General features: G+C 43.3%; 1 protein-coding gene across 1 annotated transcript in view; it reads left to right on the top strand.

The window, feature by feature from the left end:
* SMYD5 (SMYD family member 5) overlaps nucleotides 1-21,040 on the top strand; it is a 135,768-nt gene extending 114,728 nt beyond the window's left edge. Inside the window, exons 9-14 of the mRNA XM_086960101.1 lie at nucleotides 5,893-5,999; nucleotides 8,216-8,272; nucleotides 8,612-8,706; nucleotides 13,474-13,544; nucleotides 16,314-19,778; nucleotides 19,825-21,040. Of these exons, the coding sequence (XP_086816227.1) occupies nucleotides 5,893-5,999; nucleotides 8,216-8,272; nucleotides 8,612-8,706; nucleotides 13,474-13,544; nucleotides 16,314-16,458 (475 nt within the window). The 3' untranslated portion in view covers nucleotides 16,459-19,778; nucleotides 19,825-21,040. The remainder of the gene's footprint in view (nucleotides 1-5,892; nucleotides 6,000-8,215; nucleotides 8,273-8,611; nucleotides 8,707-13,473; nucleotides 13,545-16,313; nucleotides 19,779-19,824) is intronic.
* The last annotated feature ends 652 nt before the right edge of the window (nucleotides 21,041-21,692 follow it).

Below are 21,692 nucleotides of genomic sequence, written 5' to 3'. Positions count from 1 at the left end.
TAATTCTTCTGATCTGCATCTGTCCCGCCATGAATTTGGAACGCTGGAGCAGACTAAAGTTGAAGTTTAATGAAATTGGAGTACGTACATGTCTGTCTGCTATCATACAAACACTGTGTTCTGTGGACCCTCAACTAATTTGCGGAGCAGTCCGATTCATAACTAAATTTGAGAAAAAGAGAGGAACCCTGGTAAAGTCCTAATCTCCATCATGAACTCGTACATTAAACATGACTGTTCTCCCTGTCCAAGACACGGCAATTATTTTTAAAACACGAGATTAATTTTTAACAAATTTTATTACTCATCACCTGATTATCTGCTGTCTAATGTTAATCTTCTGCTTTTTAAATATCCAGGTATTTTATATTTTTCCAAAGTTTTTTATTAATTGTACAATAAAGTTTGTTTAGTGACTGCACTCTCCCTTCCCGAATCTAAGTTTACTGTATTGACAGATGTGTCACTCCTGGGATGGAGCGACCATTTGGGAGAGATGGAGATCAGAGGACTCTGGTCTCCTGTGTAGTTCAGGCTCCACATCAACCTATTGGGGCTTCGGGCAATCCGATCGGCATTGAAAGCCTTTCTTCCTTTGATCATTGAAAGGCTAGTTCTGGTGTTCATGGGCAACACCACCACCATGTGATACTGCCACAAACAGGGCAGGTTTGAGCTGTGGACTCCTTGTTAAGAGGCATAGCTCCTCTGGCATGATTGGAACGTCAATTCCTTTCCCTGATGGCTCAACACCTGGCGGACACTCTGAACGCAAAGGAAAACAAACTCGGCCGTCGATGCCAAGAGTATCACACATGGTGTCTCCATCCGGAGGTGGTCCATGGTCTGTTTCAAGAGTGGGGAGAATTATGGTAAGATCTCTTTGCCACCGCAGAGAAAGAGCAATGTCAGCAGTTCTGCACACTCACACTTCCACAGAGGCTCTTGCTCTGAGACGCTTTTCATCTCGAATGGACCTCCGGCCTCCTAGATGCCTTTCTACCTATACCACACCTGCCTAGAGTTCTCAAGAATGACCGGGCCCAAGTCATTCCTGTGGATTTCGGTTGGGCATGGAGAGTCTGGTATCCCAAACTCCTGAGAATGAGCATTTGCCCTCCAGTCAGGCGGCCCCTTTGGGTGGATCTTCTGTTGCAACAACAGGGCATGGTACTGCACCCAAACCTGCACAACCTCTGCCTTCATGCCTGGGAGTTTGAGCTGCACCGGTTGACAGCCTTCATCCTCCCTCCTGAAGTTTGTGATGTTATTCTGGCAGCTAGACGTCTCTCAACCAAGGCGGTATAAGTCTGCCATTTGGACAAGCTTGTGGCATGGTGTGCGTCCCAGGATATTGACCCTCTTTCTTCATCCTCATCCTAAATTATATTGTGTTTATTTTTCTCTGTCCCAGCTGGGCCATGCTCTGGGCACTGTTAAATGTTACCTGTCTGCCATTTCGGCAAATAGCCTTCTTTGTTAAGGTCGCCGGTTGTGACTAGGTTCCTCAAAGGTCTTCAGCATACGTTCCCTCCCAGGCCATTCATCATACCCCAATGGGATCTCAGCCTGGTTCTGACCATGCCTATGTTCGCCCCTTTCGAGCTGTTGCATAAACTGAGTCTCTGACTCCGCTCTAGAAGTTTTCAAACCCACAGGTGACACAAGGGAACATTGTTTAGTGCAACACGCTCAGATGTGAGAAACAGGTTTTTGTCGCCCTGAAGAACCCCACCCAATACATAGCTGAAGTGGCATCAATGCTTTTAGGTTACTAACATTCCCAAAATGGGGAGCTAGGGACATTGTGGTGATCAGAAACAAACCTTTCTCACTCTCTACAATCACACACACAGAATGAGCTAAGAAAAGGGCACTTTAACTAAAAAGCTCATTTATTTCAACAAGTGCACCCTGTTGCACAACACACCTAAAATAACCACACAGAATGCGATTAAAACCGCACAAATGCACATTGCAAACAACAAAAATAACAAGCATTGGCATAGCCAAAAGGTCTCACTTTTAGGACCCGCTAAGATGGGTAGACACTTTCTCATTAAAATTATAACTTGTGAAGTAGCGGGAAAAAAGGTTGCTGATATGAATGCGGTAATATTAACAACATACAACATTGATCATAAGTGCTCCTACTAACTGGTTGATGTCATGGAAACTACAAGGAGAAGTGGTTATATTGACATATTAAAATGTGTGGTGAAGTGTTAGAGGTCCCGCTGAAAGTGTAGCAACTCTGCTTAGAAGTGCTGGCAAAGCTGAGACACATCAAAAACACAGCGGCGAAGCTGAGAAATGATGGTGAAATCGATTAAAATGGAACAACTGTGATGTAAGTGCTGGTGTGGGTCCTGTACAAAGTTACAATCTGTACCAGTAGGTACTGGCAACGTTTCATTAGACGTGTAGTAACCCTGCACAGAAGAGCTGATTAAGGACTAGCTGAAAAGTGGCATTAAACTCATATAACATTATTAGGCCATGGTATGATGGGCCAGTTTAATCCTGAGGTCACATCAACGTTGGAGCAGGCAGCCCTGTCAATAAGGGCACTCTCACTTCCCAAGAGACTCACCCAGTAACAGCAGCAGAAGCCTCCCGAGCCCCATCCTCTCCTCAGCTCCAGCTCGGGACAGCTCTCTCTAATGTTGATAGATGCTGTCGTAAACTAAGGAAGACTCAGGTGACACCGGAAATGACGCAGTCTAGTGATACAGGAAGTGGGGTAGAATTTATGATTCCAGAAACACAGTAAACAAGCGGTTCAGGGAAAGGGGAGAGCGGGTATGATCGGTACGGCAGCACAGTACCACTCCTGAAAGAAATATAAACTGTGCGATACAGGTAGGTAATCACAGTGAGCAAAGCAAATAGACTATACTGAAATTAAGCTAGAGTAGGTGATACCGCAAAACCTCAATTCGCCTCTCCCAGAAAGGACGGAACAAAGGAACGATCAAATTAAGAGGAGGCACCTCACTGGAACAACGTGATAAGGAGTGCAGATGTAAAGGCTGCTGTGTCCTGGACTTCTAATCATTGGTGTTTTGCAAGGGTAGCAGGCCTAACAGAGGCGATGTGGGCTAATACACACTTTGTGACACCCGCAGTGAGTTCTCCACAATGGCATGAACGGAGACTTACATCTACCATCCGCTTAAGGAGAGGATGTGGCGAAACGGCCAAAGCCGCCGACCCTGGCACTTGTTAATTACAAATTAAGTACTGCATTTAAACCGTTCGATGCAGCGTGATACAGCACTTTCCTCTCCGTTCTCAGGGTACAGAAGGCCAACTTGGGGGATGTTGGAAGTACACTTCTGTATTGCCAATCAACTATTCTCCGCTCAAGGCACCAGTATATGCTGCCTCAGTCGGTCTGGTCTTCCCAGTTGATATATTTGTAATAAGATTTACTTCAAGATTTCGAAGGGGAGCCACAGGAGCACTCAGCGAAGCGCCATGTTGCCACACACAGCTCTGTCAACAGAGTGAAAGGGATTCAACTGCAATAGTGAATCTAAACAAGTACGCGCATGAGCAGGGGGGAGGGCGCCAGCTGCTCGCTCCTGCGAGTGAATAGCCAGACGTGCACGTGTTGCAATTGGAAGCAATGCAACACGTGCACGTTTTTCACGGGAAAGCTGTACCGATGGGTACAGGTCTCTTTCCTATGCAGCGTATGTGCGCTGCGTAGGCGAGACCTAAAAATGAACACTGCATACTTAAATGCTATAATTATCAGGAGTCAAGGAGACTGTGTTCCCTTTGAAGGGCAAACACATGTTCAGCATCAACTCCTCCCGGGCTCGGTATCCAATTTCGGTAGAAAGTGCAATACAGCAGCAGCATCTCTAGGAGGCAGGATCGTCTTCTGGTCTGGCAGTATCTTGCTTGCGATAATCTGGGGCGACGGACCTCTCCTGACAGGTGGTCAAGTGGCAATTGTATACTGTATCTTATCTGAGATGGAATTTGCAATTTCAAACACCACTCAGGTGATTTAACCAGCAAGCATCAAGATTCTTGTCTAAGATGCATTCCTTTGAACCTATTAGGTCAAAGTTCGACAATTCAGACTACACTGTTTTGTCTATTGTTCTTTGTTTCACCTTGAAATTGAGAGAACAATGAACTTGTTTCAGACTGATGTTGCATCAGGTGCTTTGTTGATGTGTATACATCTAAATTACTTGACACTGTCACAGTTCTTGGAAAGATAAGGACAGACAACAACGGCATCAAAGGCTGACATGTTGTTTCTGCGGAAATGCAAAAAATGGAGTTACGGCCTAATTAAAATGGAGTCAGGCCTTATATCTTTGTCAGAGCCGCTACACAACTGACCACCGTGTTTGCTTACATGAAGACAGCTTTTAGAGTGGCCATAACATCGACCAGGAGGGTCAGCAAATTGCAGGAACTATCTATGCACCCTCCTTATGCAGCATTTTACCCAGACAAACTAGTTCTAAGAAACTGTGCTTCCTTTCAAAGGTTGTGACACCTTTTCATGTAGGACAAAATATCACCTTGCCTACCTTTTTTGCTCCGCCTCATCCTTTTAAAGAAGAGGAGAGATTTCACTGCCTGGACTCTAAAAGAGCATTGTCGCTAAACCTTGATCACAAGAGTTCCAGTTGGACAATCAACTCTTTGTAGGGTATGTCGGGTAAAGAAAGGAAATGCAGTGCAGAAACGGACCATCTCATTTCCGACTTTGGCTGATTCACCCCTCTTTAGACGATCTGGTTATTCTGTGCTTCCACAGAATCACCATATCGATCCCGAACTTAGTGTGGACACCCGATCAGCATAGCACACAGCAGCCCAGAACTCCTGGACTTAAGCGATCCGACAGCCTCAGCCTCCCAGATAGCTCAGATAGCTCAGATTACAGGCGAACCCCACTGCGCCCAGTAAAACGGACCATCTCATGACGGATAATTCTCTGCATTAAGATTTGATACGCATTGTCCAAAAAGCAAATCCCTAAAAATGTGTGTGCTCACTCCACTAGACACAAGGCTGCAACCACTGCGTTAGCACGCGGGGTCCTTGTCCTGGACATCTCTTAAGCAGGAAATTGGGTGTCCTTACATACATTCATAAAACATTGCTGGCTGGATGGTCAGGTCAGGTACATTGTGATGTGCATTTTGCCTGTTCAGTCCTGCAGGACATTTTGGTCTGATCTATTTCTCAGTTCCACCACCTGGGAGGTATTGCTTGGGTATCTATTCGAAGGTAAGGAATCTGTAACTAGAAGTCTCTATCAGTTGAACCAGTTGCTTACCTTTGGTAATGCCTTTTCTGGAAAATACTCTATCTAACTGCAGTTTTCTTACTGATCTTCCCCACTCTGCGAACTGATTTCAGTTTTGGGGTCACCCTTCTGAGGGCCTTTTGAAATGCTCACCAGTGTGTCTGCATCCTTCGTGGCTCTGTGCTTCTGGTGTCGAAAATCGTGAAAAGAAACGGACATCTGCCCCCTGGGGTGGCGCCTAAATAGGCACGTCAATTCAGGCACGGGCAACACCGTTGCGGAGCTGAACAGTGCCATGTACCAGCGCGCAGGGGTACTGCTAGATTATTCCAGATCCAGCCTGATGTCCGGGGAATATTCTAAAGTAAGGAATCTGCGGCTTGATGGTCTTTACCAGATACAGTGTTACCAAAGATAAGTAACTTGTTCTTTACCTCTGTTACTTGCCCCCAAAGTATTATTCACGTTGTTGGAAAGGTGAAGGTTTTTTTTTCTTGGCACAATAACCACACGCCTCATTGAAGTCCAGTAATATCACGTAAGAGGTCTGAACATTACTTGGTTCTTTATTTTCTAATCGGCCAATGCTTCTCTTGATTTCTCTGCAGCTCCTTGAGTCAGTGGGTGCATGGCTGTGATGCCCTTGATCTGCAGGCGCCAGAGAGGGAACAGCTGGACTCCTTCATTGACCAGCTCTATAAAGACATTGAGAAAGGTATGCCGCCGATGATGTGTTTGGTGGATTTATAGAATTCTTTTTTTTTTAGGTTTACAGATTGTACAGTAGAAACCTCCATATTGTCCATTAACATTTTAACACATTTCCGTCGTATACAGTCAATCAGTATTCATATGCCAGGCTTGTGCCGAGTCACCCCAGAGCTACCCCAACTCATCCCCGTTTGTGGGTCCTTTTTTGTAACCTGCCTGTTCATATCGGATCTTTAGGACATGATCTCACCATTGCGTCGATCTCCTCGACTCCCACATTTCCCCCGAAACATCAAGCTATATTCCGAAATTCTCTCCATGGGCCCCAAACTTTGTTGAATTTCATGGGCACCCACGGGCCTTGTATACTGAGCGTTCAGCTAGCAAATGCCAGACCATTCCATTTATCAAGAGGTCCAAGTTTTGTACCCCCACTGCCCTACAATGCCGTGAAGTGTCTCACATAGATATCCTCAGGGCTGCAGTACTAAACCATATTCCCGAAAGGGCTGTCTTCTGTGACCTCTAAAATACATTGTCCACGTGTATCCAGTATGGCCGCATCCTAGGGCAGTCCCACGGGGCATACAACATGGTCCCAGTCAGTCCGTGTGTCTGGTGGGTCTACTTGTGATTGTCTGTAGTTCACTATATCATTGTAATCAGTATTCCTTTTTTTCCCAAGGGCGGTTGGTACTGTGCAACTAGTCGGTGCCTAGGATTTCAGCCCCTTCTCTTTCGAGTGCATAATTGTGTTAATTGTGTTAAATACAAAGATCCCATATTTGTTGCCCAGATAGTTATGTTCCAAGGTTTTTCACCATCATCTTAAGAATCCATTATCTAAAGAATCAAAGCTCTATTTACAGGATATTTCACAGACTGAACTGTTGTGTAATACACACTTATTGTAACATGACAAAATGAAACCACTGAAAGCCATTGCCTGGTCTTTGTTCTTTGATTGACCATGTTTGTAAGGTATACAGTGTACCCAAAACCAGGAGAAAGACCCAAACTACTGCTGTAATACACAGCAATGCAATCTGCCTGATTTTTGTAAGACAGATGGGTTGAAATGGCAAGAACTGTTGTTTATTGGATTTATAATCCTTCATGCACATTTGTGAATAAAAACATTGCTCCCTTTGAGATTTTATTTTGTTGGGTCATGGGTGCAATATTTTTCTGTTGTTTTTCTATAAAAGCAGTAATGCATTCAGTAGACAGAATTTTCTCAACATCCACCTATTGTAAATAGAATCGCATAGGTAAATTGGGGATTTTGAGGTGACGCTCACCTGACAGTAAGACACAGTATTTGGAATTAGAAATTCTTAGAGTAGTGTACACAAGGAAAGAGTGTTTACCCTACACTCCTAACTGAATTCCATAAGATGGGAATCCTATACAAAATTAAACAAATCTTGGGCACACACTATACACAGATTATATACGGTGGGTTTTTCCGTTCAGTAATAATCCTGATTAGACATTAACAGGAGGAAGAAAATATGTTCCACATGAATAATACAATCCTCCAAATATTTGGCTTCAGCAGAGATCTTTTATTCGTAGATCTTTTTCAATGTTCATGTAGCCAACACGTGTTTTGTCGGTTTAGCAACTTCATCAGGGCTACAACAATTAAAGATAAAAAATCAGGGATACAAACTCCCACAACATGCCCAGATTTTGTTGTGCTTTTTGGGTCTTCTAAAATGCATTTGCAATCAAAAATTGTCATACCGAATGGTTTCAAATCCCATTACCCTCTTGATGACATGGCCATACAGTGGAGGGCGTGAGATGCCTGTAGTATATGCTCTTCTGTATTTCATGAGTGCGTTTGTTTTACAAGAGAAATTGCGTACAGTGTTTGAATGAAATTTCTGAGGGTAACGGTGATGTGGATAAGTTTAGCAATCATTTAGTTTCTTGAATCCCTAGATGGCTTGTTGGAATACATTTCTTGGGCTGTGCGATCAGCATGTTGTAAAAAGACACGTATTGGATCAGTCAGCATGTTGCAGAAGATTGAGCATTGAACATTTTGGATGCATCGCTGGAGATATTTTACAAATCACTTCAGTATGATACTGACCAGCTTTGTGCTTGATGTAGTCTTGTTGAAAATATTTTATTTTGTAATAACATTGTTTTGGTTCTCGCCAGGCAATAAAGGATCGGGGTCTAAAAGTGTCTCTGTTTCTGTTGCAGTCACAGGCGAATTTCTGAACTGCGAGGGTTCTGGCCTTTACATGCTGCAGAGTTGCTGTAAGTATTAAGGAACAATCTGCTCTCTCCCCAGTTCTTGGTGTATGATGAGGTTCTAGGCTTGCGGCTAGAGCGCCCAACAAGCCTGCGGCTGTCCTGGTGGTCTCCATCACAGGCTCTGCCCCTTGAGGGGCTCAGGTGCCCTGATAGGAATCCGTCCCAACCAATGCGATCAATTAAACAGGACCCATACTCCAGCACCTTCCTGTAGTGTCGGACTCCCTACAGTTCATAGCTAACTACCCAAGTAATGTCCTGCTCACTATGAAAATGGGCTGCTGTCTTGAACTCACAGATTAACTTTTAAAGGGGTGTTTTTTATCACTACCCCAAACACAGGTAACCACAGCTGTATCCCCAACGCTGAGACGTCATTCCCGGACAATAACTTCCTCTTGCACCTCACTGCTCTGGATGACATACAGAAAGGGGAGGTGAGTTTGTACTTTGTAATGTGGCTGCACATATTTCTATGCTCTTATTTGTATGTTTTTGATGCATTTATGCAGGGCAGTATGAAGAGTGGCAAAGCAGCGCATCACTTTGGTAAATTCATAAAAACCAAATGACAAAGTAAGAACAGTCCACTCCTGACAGGTGAACCGAGGGGGAACGAAGTGACTCGTTTCTATCATTTGGTTAGAATGATATTTAGGTCTAAATAAATGGTTTGAGAAAGCAATTGTTGTGGAAGTAAAGTAAAAGGGAATGTGGGAAAACAAAAAGGAGGTAGAACAAGTAAGCACAAGAAGGGAGATAGGGTTAAAGAGAGATGAAGTTGGGACCATAAGAGAAAAGTACTGAAAGGAGCAGGGGTGTATGGGCATGATGTGCAAAGGTGTTACAAAGACAGCGCTACCACTGTTTCTATTACACAAAAAGATCAAAAAGATGAAAATGGACATCAAAAGAGGAAAAGAGAAGGTGACTCAATGGGAAGAGTAGAAAGAGCAAGAAACATAAAAGACTGAATGAAAAGTACAGTTTATTTGAAAAAAATACTTTCACACTAAGGTAATTTAAAAACGTGGGTAAGTTCAAGCCATTTACATTCAAAACATTTGCGCTTCGGGCTAAACTGATCAATTCAATGCAATCTCATCAAGCAATTTTACTGTTCGGACTTACAGAAGAGTAAACGTGTGTTTTACGACAAATAATGGTGAATTATTCCGTTTGCGTAATTCACAGCCAGAGTCGGCCAAATAATTGTTTTCAACCACTATGGTGCCTACTAAGCATCCTTTATTGTTCTCGAAAGTGTAGTCTCCTGTCCAGAAGTATAAATTGTCTTATACTTCTGCATCCACGGGTAATTTGTAGTCACAGTTTTTAATGAAAAGAGGAGCCACAGCCAAATCTCAACGCAAATTCGTCCTGGACTTTACTTACATCTGTTTTCCATCTTGTATTTTTCCTACCAGAAACTATGCGAGTAGGCAAGACATCCTCATGGTGATAGCTGGACATTTTAAGGCAGCAAATGGAGGATTGATGTATAATGCTATTTGAAAGGCAGTTTCGTAAATCCCAAACTCCTCATGGTACAAGTGCCTTGGAGGATATGATTTAACCAGGCTCCTGGAACTATGCGCTTTACAAGTCCCTTAGATTCTGGTTCAGTCCAGAAGAGGACAGTCACCTAGTGCCCATAACAAGCTGGCATACTCTGAAACATCAAACAGCGAGGGGCTCCAAGGGCCAGTGTAGGGAAAGTAGCATCCCTGGAGCACAGACAAACAGGCAGCCGCCTACTGAACATCATGTGAGCAGTAAGGGTGGGCGAAGCTCACCAAGTTAAACTCTGTGTAATTCCACGGATTGCGCAAAAACTCTGTCGAATTGGGCGGAGTTCCGTGAGCTGGCGGAATTGCAGAGTCTGATGTTGAAAGTGAAACTGGAGTTGGCATTTAGCTTTTAAAAGTTAATTGGTGCCAACACACCTCATCATTCAGAGCCAAGCACTTCTTGAACCCCTTTAACCCCTGCCTCCTCCAGGGCCCTCAAGCAGTTATTTACTGTGGTTCAGCTGAAGGCTGGGCATGACGTTTTTGCTCACAAATCCTCCTCGGCGGGTGCTGATGTGCCCGTCGGCACCTCTGGTCCCATCCATGGGTCTCGGGCTTCAAGGGGAGCCCCGTCTTCTGTCACAGGCCTCCTGCTCACCGCAGTCCAGCCCTGAAAAAGGCACCTCCTGCAAAGAGTGGAGTGTACTGTGTGCCAACTGCCAAGCCCGGAGAGCAGCAGAGCTCAGCTCGGTGGGCGGAGGAGGGCAGGTCATCTCTTGACCTCACAGCAGCGAGTGCGTCTTAAAGGGAGAAGAAGGCTGACCCATGAGCCGCATAGGCCATAGAAAGAGCTTTGAAGCAAGCCCCCCCTCCACACAACAAGCAGATGCACTCTCCCGACTGTCAGTCTGCTGCAAACTTTGCAAAGCCACCTTTGAAAAGAGGCCTACACAATGTCTTCATTCTTCAACAACAGGCTGAGGCTACAAATCTAATTACATTTTCATATGTCTCTCATGATGGGCGCCGGTAAACTCCGTTACGCCGAGGTCTGCCAAACTCCACGTTCTGAGCAGAGCACGGAGTGAGCAAAACTCTGCAAACTCCTCTGGCGGAGCGAAGTTCACCGCCCTCCGTTAGTGAACAGCACAGTTGCATGTGGGGAAGTGGCAGCAGCCAGGCGTATGAAAGTTATTTAACGTTGATGAAAAGGTGAGCTTGAAGTTGAGATGCATGGCCGCGACTTGAAAACTAGACTAAGGCGGTATTTCCTCCTAAAATTGTGTGCGTTTGGATACATCATCGCACAGAATACAAATGTGTGAGCACAAGTCTGTCCACATTAAAATCAATATGTAATTGGGGAGGCCTTTGTAAGATGCTTGGTGACGTGAAAAGATCATTGGTGGCAATTATTGCTATTATGTAATAAGAATAGTAACTCTGTTCGTCCCAATCCACAGTACACTATAATGTGGAACTATCTGTTGTCATGAAGTGAAAGAATATGACCCAGAAGTAACAATTACTGCAATCACAATGACACACAGTGACGACCGCGTGGACTGAAAAAGGTGTCCTGCACTTCTCTCTCCCCGTTAGAACGGAGATAATGAGACGTAATTTACATTCCCACTTCAGGGTGGGGGAAATCACAGGAGACAAGGGAGGATTCGAGGCTGAGGAAGCATGCATTCTTACTGTGACCCACTTTATTAGAATTTAGTCTCCTGACCTCAGAAGGATAGAAGGCAGTGTTGTCCTTGCCCAAGACTCAAACCTATTTACAGCAAAACTTGTCAGCAAGCTAAAGTTTGGGATAACAGCAAAAAGCGTTTATTGCAAACATGTAAAGTAATTCTTATAATAGTAAGAGAAAAAGAAAATCAATGTAGCTTTACCAGTTCAAAGACCAGCTTTAGGATGAAAAAAGAATTCTAATTTTCCAAGATTCAAGAAACATACCATCACCCGTTGTGTCCCTCATGCCAGAGCATAGGTTGAGGGTGAGCAGGTACCTCTATAAACCCTCCGGATGGCCTAAGTGATCAGGTGACCCTCTGGAGCAACCAATAACACTCAAGAGCATAAGGATCTTCATTTGCTAAACACTGGAGGAATAGGGACAAAAGGACTAGAGCGCGGGTGCTCCAGAAGCCGTGCTTGGAGCTAGTCTTTGCCATCTTGTTATTGACTCAGCTGTCGGCAGACCCAGGAGTAGAAACAATTTTTCATACTTCCCCCATATATTTAAAGGGCACCCTCAAAAACGGATTGTTCAGAGTCATGTCGCGGGATATGGCTGTAACATTATGAGATCACAAAGTGACGCTTCTGCGGAGAGCGATCAAGGGAAGAAACTGAACTCCTTCAACTGCTGTACAACATGTTGACTTGTCACTGTGTGAACACAGTAAACCTAAAAAAACACTGCTCTCGCAATACTAAAACACATCAGTTAGCTCCCAGCACTAATTGTCTAATCGCAGAATAAGTGAACTTGGTTCAACGCATCAGATGAGCTATTGCAATGGGAAAATCCACTATATTTCACTCACATTAAGGGACCACAAATTGAATACTTATTTCTGAGGAGAAAATCAATTAATAAGAACTGTGCCTTCAGAAATAGCATGCAGCCAAGGAACACGTGCTGGCCATTAAAGTGACCGATATGATTTTATGGAAGAAAATAATGCATTTAAGGTTTAAAAAAGATTACAATTTGAACTTGTTCTATCAATTTTATAAATGTATTGGCCATTTTCTTCTCCACTCGATATTGTGTGTGTTTGACAAGACCAGGTAGGACAAGAATGAGTTTAAAATGTGCTTATAATCACTGTTGTATCCAACTCACCCCTCCGCCTACAGAGACTACTTTGCCCAAACTGGCAAATCCTTCTATATGTAGTTGTGATATGAAGAGCATGTAGTTAAAACATTCTTTTTGTATGCGCAGAGGCTTTGTTAAATACCCTTTGTTGTGTGAGTCCTAAATCAGTCATGGCATCCAAGCTCTCCTACTGTCTATAAGACACTCAGTAGTGATATTTCCACCTTTGCAGAACTTTTGCATTACATCTTCTCTTTTACAAGAATTTTCTATGCATTTGGTGCTCCCAGAAGCAACAGTGCTTTACAGATTTTCAAATGTAAATATCTTTGTTAAAGAGCTTTCACTGTGTATTCTGCCGCCAATGCTTACCTTGCCCCACCACATTGTGCTTTCATCTTGATGCTTAGCGTGCACCCAGATGTTTAGCATGCACCCAGATGCTTAGCGTGCACCCTGATGCTTAGCGTGCACCCTGATGCTTAGCGTGCACCCTGATGCTTAGCGTGCACCCTGATGCTTAGCGTGCACCCTGATGCTTAGCGTGCACCCTTATGTGTAGCGTGCTTCCTGATGTTTAAGGTGTGCACTGTGATGTTTAGCGTGCGTCCTGATATTCAGCATCCACCCTGGTGACTAGCTGCACCCTAGCTACCACCTTGCATCTGAATGTACACCTTTCATCTAAATTCTAGCTTGTGGTTTAACATCCAGCATGCACCATAAACTCAGTACACGTTAACATCTGGTATGGATGTCGTAGTTTGTACATTGATATGTAGTTTGCGCAATGATGATAACTTTCTCCAAAACTAAAAAGCTGCAGTCTATTGTTAATGTCTGATGTCATCTTTCAGGAAATCTGCATTAGCTACTTAGACTGCTGTCAAAGGGACCGGAGCAGGCACAGCCGGCACAAGACACTCAGGTGAGCGAAGGCAGCAATCTTTTCAATCTTATGATATGTCCTGTGAGAGCAACGTTGCTCAGTGAGAGAATTCATATGTGGTGTGACACTTCTGCCACTGCACAACTCCGTGCACGCAGTTAAGGAGCTGCTGGCTCTATAGGAAATTGAGCGAGTACCTTAGCGTGGCTGTGCTTTAACGTGGGTGAAGGAAGGAAATGTTGTGAAAGGCTGGGTAATGCACAGTAGTGTGCTGTCAGTGTATGGTACTAATGAGTGTCAGCCACAATAGATCACTCCGCACTCATCATGCAACGCAGCCCAAGTTCAGTCTTCAAAAGAGCGGAGGCATGAAGTAACGGCTGCGATGTGTGTGTGCGCACATTCAGTCCAAGCTGTGTGCTTGTTTTGGTACAGCAGCGCCTTTTTATGAACTTGCGGCTCGCCTCTTTAATTGCATATTCTAAGTGTGGCTGTGCAGTGAGAGGGCGCAGTCTTTGTCCGTATGAATGTTGTACTTCGTGTGCAGCTGGAGGATTTGGTTTGCTAGAGCACAGAAGCAGACATTCTTTTGGTTGGTAATCAGACAATTATGGAGTAGATTTCTAATGAATAGGAATCTACAGACAGATCTGTATCCATCAGAAAGAACTTCGTCAAAGTAGCTAGTTCTTATAGTGTGTGCTTCTGCACCAGAGAAAAACGCATTTTTGACTTCCTTGTGCAGTCTGTTTGAGCATGGCACTTACCGGTCAGGCTGAAGACATAAGCCCGACCATAGTGATGGGAGACAAAAATGGAGCCGAGACTAGGAAAAGCAATGGCAATGCACACCTCAAAAGTATAACAGCAAGACTTACCACAACTCTGCAAGTATTGATATAAGGGAGACTTTGCTTATAAATGTTTGGTTATCTGCACGTGGTGCCCTCAGGAGTCTGTAGCTAGGAAGCAGTGCAGGTGCCAGTGTCCATGGGTAAATGTACCTGCCTTTTAATAGTCCCCACAACTCTTGGAGAAAACCTCATATGTCCCAAGATGGTTGATAACTCTTAAATGAGCACAACAGTTCTAGATTCCCACTTGATGTATTAGTACGGTCTCCACAGTGGCCTAATATAACCTGTGTCTGTTCATAGCGTTTCTTAAAGGTATACGCCTAGCAGAGTCTAATAGAAGAGCTCAGACATACCTGTGTATAGATTTAAGGTTTACCTTTTTTTAATCAATATGCAAAATTTCCCCTATGGAGGAGTCTATTACATTTACATGCTATACTTTTTTTGGGGGGAATAAGAGGGTTTGTGTTTGGTCAAGAGAACTTAGTGCCATCGCCTCAACCAAGGGCTGTATTTCGGGGTAGAAACAGGTGAAGTATCACACAACTTCATATGATCACCTGGAGTAAAACAGCCATCATGGGACCAGTGGTGTCATACGATTACAATCCTAGGAGGATGTCCGTCAGATCCAGATAGACACACCTTTGCTGGACGCAGGTGCTCAGGAAAGAGTTGTTAGGGAGTGTAGGTTTCAAAGTGCTATGCTCCTGGGAATTGACAATTACTCATTCACCTCCTCACCCTGCTGTAGCTTTGGTATTATCAACCGTGTTCCCCGCCTCCTTGCAATCTAGGTGTTGGCTCACACTAACTTCAGCAATCCTCACAGATAAATTAGCCATTTCCAGAGGCTCAAAGTCTATCAGAAGGAATTATGTGGCCAACTGAACATTCCTAAAAGCAGAAAACAAAGTAAATATAACTTATGTTAATATTTATACTTTGTAAACAACCATGGGTTTGAGTGAATACTTCAGATTTGTAAGTATGTGCTCCCTCCCCTTCCAACCATAACTTCTGAGCAGAGGGCATGACTTTCAGGCCATTCTCAAAGCCTCTCTAAACAGTACCATCTGAGCACAAGAAGAGGTCTTCTTTAATCCACTCTGATCAATATAATTTGAGCCTGTACTCACAGCCTACAAGACATGGCCTTTAGCAGTGCCCTGTGCAAAGCGCCCATGCCATCACTACCTGTAAACATTTCCTTTGGTTCAAATTGTTAACACTCCAGACACACATTTCTACATTTGGGAAAATTAATTTCAGGAAATAGAACTCCATCCAAGATCCATTTCCTATCTGGTCATCCCGATATGGTTGCCTTTGACTATCTTTGCACATTCTTGCAACAGAGCCAAAGCTGTAAGCAATTCGGAAAATTATTATTTTTCCAAATGTGGCACCAGAACTCCTGCCCTAACCTACATATATTAAAATACTGACAAAGTAAAAAAAAATGTTTTTCATGGCAAATCAGATTTTGGGTTCAAACTTGAATTTGTGGTTCATTCACCACTTGTTTATAGGTCTCTCAATGTATTCACGTTAGAATTTTGAGACTATTTTAAAAGTGGCTCAATGGGTTCACACCAAATCAGAAGGGCAGGCAGAAGGCATGTATTCAGGCTTGTTGTGTTGGCGATCTAGTCAGCATTTCATTCTTGGGTAAAACTTCTACTCAACGAAGACTAATGGTCATAATCCCATCCAAAATCCTCTTTAGGCGGATTTCACTATTTTCTGCACTGTTTCATAGATATTTGTCTGACAGAGCTAGAGTTATTAGCTAAGTAAATACAGCTTTTCCCATGAATTAACCAACTTAAGCATAGTTAGGTGAGTTTGTATGTGTGAAGGTAGCCGCACATCTACAATATTGTATGCATTTTCATGCTGGTGTCCTATTGCATTTGCCTGATTCATTAATGTGTTTTCTTCTTTGAAGGGAGAACTACCTGTTTGTCTGCTCTTGTCCAAAGTGCCTTGATCAAGCTGATGACACCAGTGTGACATCTGAAGAAGAAGAGGAAATAGAAGGCGAAGGAGAGACTGATGATGCAGAGCTGGAGGATGAAATGACTGACGTTTGATTTCTGAGATATATGCAGGCCTCCTAGAAACATTGAAAACACGGCTGTGAGAGACGACTCCTACAAGCTCACAGGAAATCTCTTAGTGGGGTCAAGAGAGGAGAGTGAGAAGCATTCAGGCTTTAACATCTGGCCCTATATATCCCTTGGGGAGGAGGGGCTTGTCCCAGACTCCTCTGCTTGTGTTGTTAGGTAGCAGGTCCATCCTGTCAGCCAGGTCTGAACAGGGATGGTAACATCTGCCTTGATTGCCACAGAGCCACGTTTAGGTCTTGCACACATGTGGCACGAGTATTCAGAGTATTCCTGGGCACTACCTCAGCATAAACCCTCCTCCCAAAAGTAGATTTAAAATGCAAAGCAAGCACTGACAAAAATAGAATACACAAAAAAAGACAAAGAGAATAGTAGCTAAGTGTAGGCATGACGTTTCAGTATACTGAGTTAAAAAGAATGCGTGAAAATATTCAAATAATCATTAACTCTCTTGTGTAACCCGTGTGTTGGTGGAGAATCTGTGCATTTCTCCTCTGCCACTAGTGCCCTTAACAGTCTGAAGCACGGCTGGCATTCTCTGTATTTATTTTGCGGTTGGCATGCTGATGCAACACAGGTAGTGTATTTTGTAATCTTTGGACTTGATGACTTGAGGGTAAACCTTGTGACCGGTGTATGTTCTAGACTTTATCAAGCAATGCTTCCTGGCCTTTCATCTCTCTGACATTCCCTTCTCCTACAATACCATAAAATGGACTTTGTTTACTGAGAGTACTGGCGGCATTTTCAGGAGGAAATTGTTAATGGGCTGAATATAGCACTGTGTCATTTTGCGTTCTGCTTTTTGGCCATTACTGGCAGTGTTCCACTGCTCTGGTTGTTTTTTCCGGATTGGCTGTTCTTTAGGGAGTGTGTCACTAATGCAGGTGTTGACATTGCCACTTAAAAGATCTACTATTCACAGTAGTGGCTTATTTTTCTATCTATTTCACCCTACCAAACTAATCAGTGAGATATCCTCTTTGATAGATGAAATGGAAGATGCACTGGCTTGTGCGCTGTTGCCCCGTGTAAATATCCGTTAAGCATTAATCCTTTATTTTAAATGTATTCAAAATCTTTAGCTCGTTTTGGCATGATTTGAAAAAACATTCCACATTTTGCAAAACATGCAGTCTGTGGGAGCACGTTGGGTTGGCAATGGCGTTGGATAACCGAAACCAATTGTCTATTGTGCAAGTGATACACGCCACAGAATTATGCTGCTGATTCCCTGCAATCTCGAAAGGGGGTCCACAATAGGTACTTGGTAGTTCACATCATTTGATTGCAAGCAGACTAGTTTTTCTATGTAAACAATTGCCAACGTTCAACAGTTTCTACCAACTGGAATGCCTTCCCCATCTTTTAGAATGAAGAAGGTACCAGGATATACAGAAAGCAGTGTTCTACAAGACAGGCATAATGTCACTGACTCCACAACTTTGTTGCCGCTTGGTGATGGAAATATTTCCTGCAGTGGTCAAGGAAATCTCTGTCCCTGTTAATGCCCAACATCTGACACAATATCTGACACTGTGTACGATGACCCAGGGGGCTCACAGTTAATCCAGAACATGTTGCTTCTCTGATCCCATGACTGACACAAATGAAAGCTGATTCTCTCTCCCACGCTGCAGCTTATTTTAAGAGGGATTGATCTGCCATCTCTAATTTATGAGCCGAAAGAACAGATTACTGACCCTATAATCATAAAGCATTTGGCCTCTCAGAAAAAACTCTGCATTTGAAGAGAGCAGATGAAATAGGTTTGCTATAAATCGGGATAGGGACAATAGGCGTGGTTATTGCCATTCGGCAGTGGTATGAAAATAAGCTGGTGCCTTAAACCGTCTTCTCACAGTGCTCGTTCGCTTATTCCTTTATTTCCCAGTTCTTGTTTATAAGTGGTCACCTAACTGTACCAGAGTTCTCCTGTTGAATATTGAACAGTTCAGACTCATTGTAATGGGCAGTTGATATATCTCCACCCATCAAGAACCCTATCCAGAATGGCATATGACTGTTGTGTTGGCCGCTGTAGGAGTCAGTGTTCACCAGTTGTGTATTAAACTGTTAAACTTATTAGCCCTCTCGTATGCTAGAAGAGTCCGTCAAGTTGAGGCTCTCTCAGTTGCAGAGCCCTCTGTGATCTTCAACATAGGCATTCCAACCGTTCACTCATTTCAACCCAATATTTTGACTGCAGTGCATTCATCCATTACATCAATCTTCTGGTTTTCTTTCTCCATCCAAGAGATAGAGGATTGTCCATAATATTGATATTAGGACTTTATTTAATGTTGTGCACCTTGATTGCATAAAACGCTTTTTCTCTGTTTGATAGACTGTTAATAATGATTGCCTTACATCCCGGAAAGGAAAGTGTTTTTGCTTTTAAATTTATATCATATATAGATACTGTTTTGCCATTTAGAATTTTCACCACTGCCAGGAAGATTCCAAGCCACTGTGATCTTTCACACAGCCACATCAATGTTTTCTGCAATGCACTGCTTCGGGCTCCTCACATTTTGTGAACACAGTGTTCTGAACCCAATATCTTAAAAGGATGCCTGCATTGAATAACCTCTGCTTAGAAGTAGTAGATCATACAGAAGGATGCAAATGCCTTCCCACTTTTAGTCAGGTTTATATACTAGTGAAGACAGAGAAGCAGCAGGATTCCCCTCCCCTTCACCTTAAAAAGATCTGGAAAAAGGGATGAGGCTAAGCGAATTTGTGGTAGGAATCTACGGGATTTAGTATTATGTTACAGGCCTGAAACCAGTCAATGGAAAAGGAGGTTTAAGACTACTAGTTTGCAAGTTCACATGATCAGTATTCTCTTGCATTCTGCTCCTTGGGAAGTTGGTGTTAAAAGTGTAGACATAATCTCCTAAGCCAGGCTTAAAGAGTCGCTGCTGCTACAGCGACACGGTGGATCTAGTTCATCATAGCTCTTCATGCCTGCTCAGTTCCAAGTTTCAAGAAGTGGTCCAGAAAGCTCCGTAAATTTAAATGCTGTGCTGAAATCCCTTTGGTATTCCAGAAGATATTGCAAGATGTACAATCAGCTGAGGCTGTCCTGAAGGGTGCGTTTACGTTGTCTGCTGAATCCCTTCGGCTTGGTTGATGTTGGTTGAAGACGATCGACTAAGATATGCCAGGAGCACATGTTTCTATCCGAGTAGGGACCATGCAAACTTCTATCCGTTCTCCGTTTATATGCTATTTTATTATTATTCAGCTTGATAGCTATGAAGAACTGACTTTGGAGCCCTGTAACCTACGGGTTATCACTTGCCCTCATTGCAAAATATAAGCAAGTGTAACACAGTCAATCAGAGACAACATTGCTTCTTGATTCTCTCTCCCATGTAGATCACTACCTACACATTAGTGCTGACTATCCATTCCCACCACTCAAGTGACGCAGAACCCAACCTTTTATAACTTTTTTTAGTGCCAAACAGTATGTGAAATTGACCTACCTTTTAATCCAGTTAGTATACAAGCCATGATATGAGATGCACCAAGCACAGTTTAGATCATTAAACCTGTTCTTTAGAAATATCTCACATTTTCACCACTTTTACCACCTAGAGAATGGTAATGACGAGAAATGGCCACATAGAAAAGGAAGCACGTATCTTTTTTTGTTATCCAAAATAGCGTGTTCTATGTTGGAGAGTGTACATATTACAGCTTTACTGTCTTGTGCAGATAACCAACATGGAAATAATTTGTAACATTTAAATGCACATAGCAGTAATGTTTACATAAACAAAGTATTTCCTTTGGTGACTTGAGGAAAATGCAGAGATCTGTTTTTACCCTCCGAATATGGATTTAAAGTGTCGGTCATTAGATAAGGTTCATCCTCGCCACTGCCTCACTCAGTCCTCTATGTGAAGCTAATATCAGTGACTTTTAGAATTAATTGGCATGCGTGTATCAGTCTCATTGGTACGTGTCAGAAAAGTGCATCTGATCCAGGGCAGCAAAAATTTCTGTATAGTATGTTCATTCCACAACAGACTGAAAGAGTGAAAACAAAAAGTTGGCGTCTCCTTCCCACCTCCATATTAAGAGGCAGAAAGTACTTTACACTATGGTGGTTTACATCCTGGCGCCGTATCCGACCATCATCATCAGAGGCAGAAAGTTTTGTACACTCTGATGGCTCCTCTCATCACCGGAGGCAGGAAGTTGTTTACGCTATGGTTTCTCTTTCCCATCATCAGAAGCGAAAAGTGGTTTACACTCTGGTGAATCCTCACTCATCCTCGGAGGCAAAAAGTGGTTTACTCTCTGTCCCTCCTCCCCCCATCATCAGAGACAGGAAGTGGTTTACAATCTGGTGACTCCTCCTATCATCGGAGGAGGGAAGAGGTTTTCGCTCTGGTTGACTCCTCCCCATTATCAAAGGCAGGAAGAAATTTACACTCTGTATTAATACTTTGCAACTATGAAAGACTATGTTGAGTGTGTGTCCTGAATGGCTGAAGTGCTTTGGTCCAGCAATAATAAATAACCAATAATTTTTTGGGGTATTTGTTTCATTATTTCACCTCTTCCTTCCTGCTGTTAACAAATGCCAGGAGACCGCATCACTATGTGTTGGAGATCAGACACACAGCTTTGTCCCTATTGTGTAACTCAGTGTGTTTTGTGAATTATTGAAAGAATCTAAAAGCTGTGTGTAGATGTTTTTTTCTTTATGCAGTACGTTGTGTGCCAGTTTCTTGGCCTGTTTTTGAATATAGTAGACTCATGCTTCTGATTTTGTGTTTTACCAGTAAAGGGTCTGCATGAGGCTTGGGGCTCTCGTTCAACTGGCATCTAACACAGTGAGTGTGGGTGATGTGAATCAGATAATGAGACTGTCTCACAATGGTGCTCCTTCAGAACTCAGGGGGTGACCTACCTTTCAGCCTAACATGTGTATATGTGGCCCATGTCCTTGGCTTTCTCTGCAAAGCAATTTTCTCAGTAGCTTCATGTTGTATAACTCTCCCCCCAGTCAGCAGAGGTGGTGTTATCTGTTTTTACCTCTACAGCAGTGGCCACCGCAGTGCCTTTTGTGACAAACGTCATCCGAGTATCTAGACCAGAATAGAGGGGAGCGAACCATCACTCAGGCTTCTCAGTCAACTCCCAATCAAATACTGGGTTAGTCTGTGAAAGCCAGGGAA

Source organism: Lissotriton vulgaris, chromosome 3_1 (genome assembly GCF_964263255.1).
Source record: "Lissotriton vulgaris chromosome 3_1, aLisVul1.2, whole genome shotgun sequence".
Lineage (NCBI taxonomy): Eukaryota > Metazoa > Chordata > Amphibia > Caudata > Salamandridae > Lissotriton > Lissotriton vulgaris.
The sequence above is the reverse complement of the archived record's forward strand: the minus strand, read 5'-3'. Positions and strand labels throughout refer to the sequence as shown.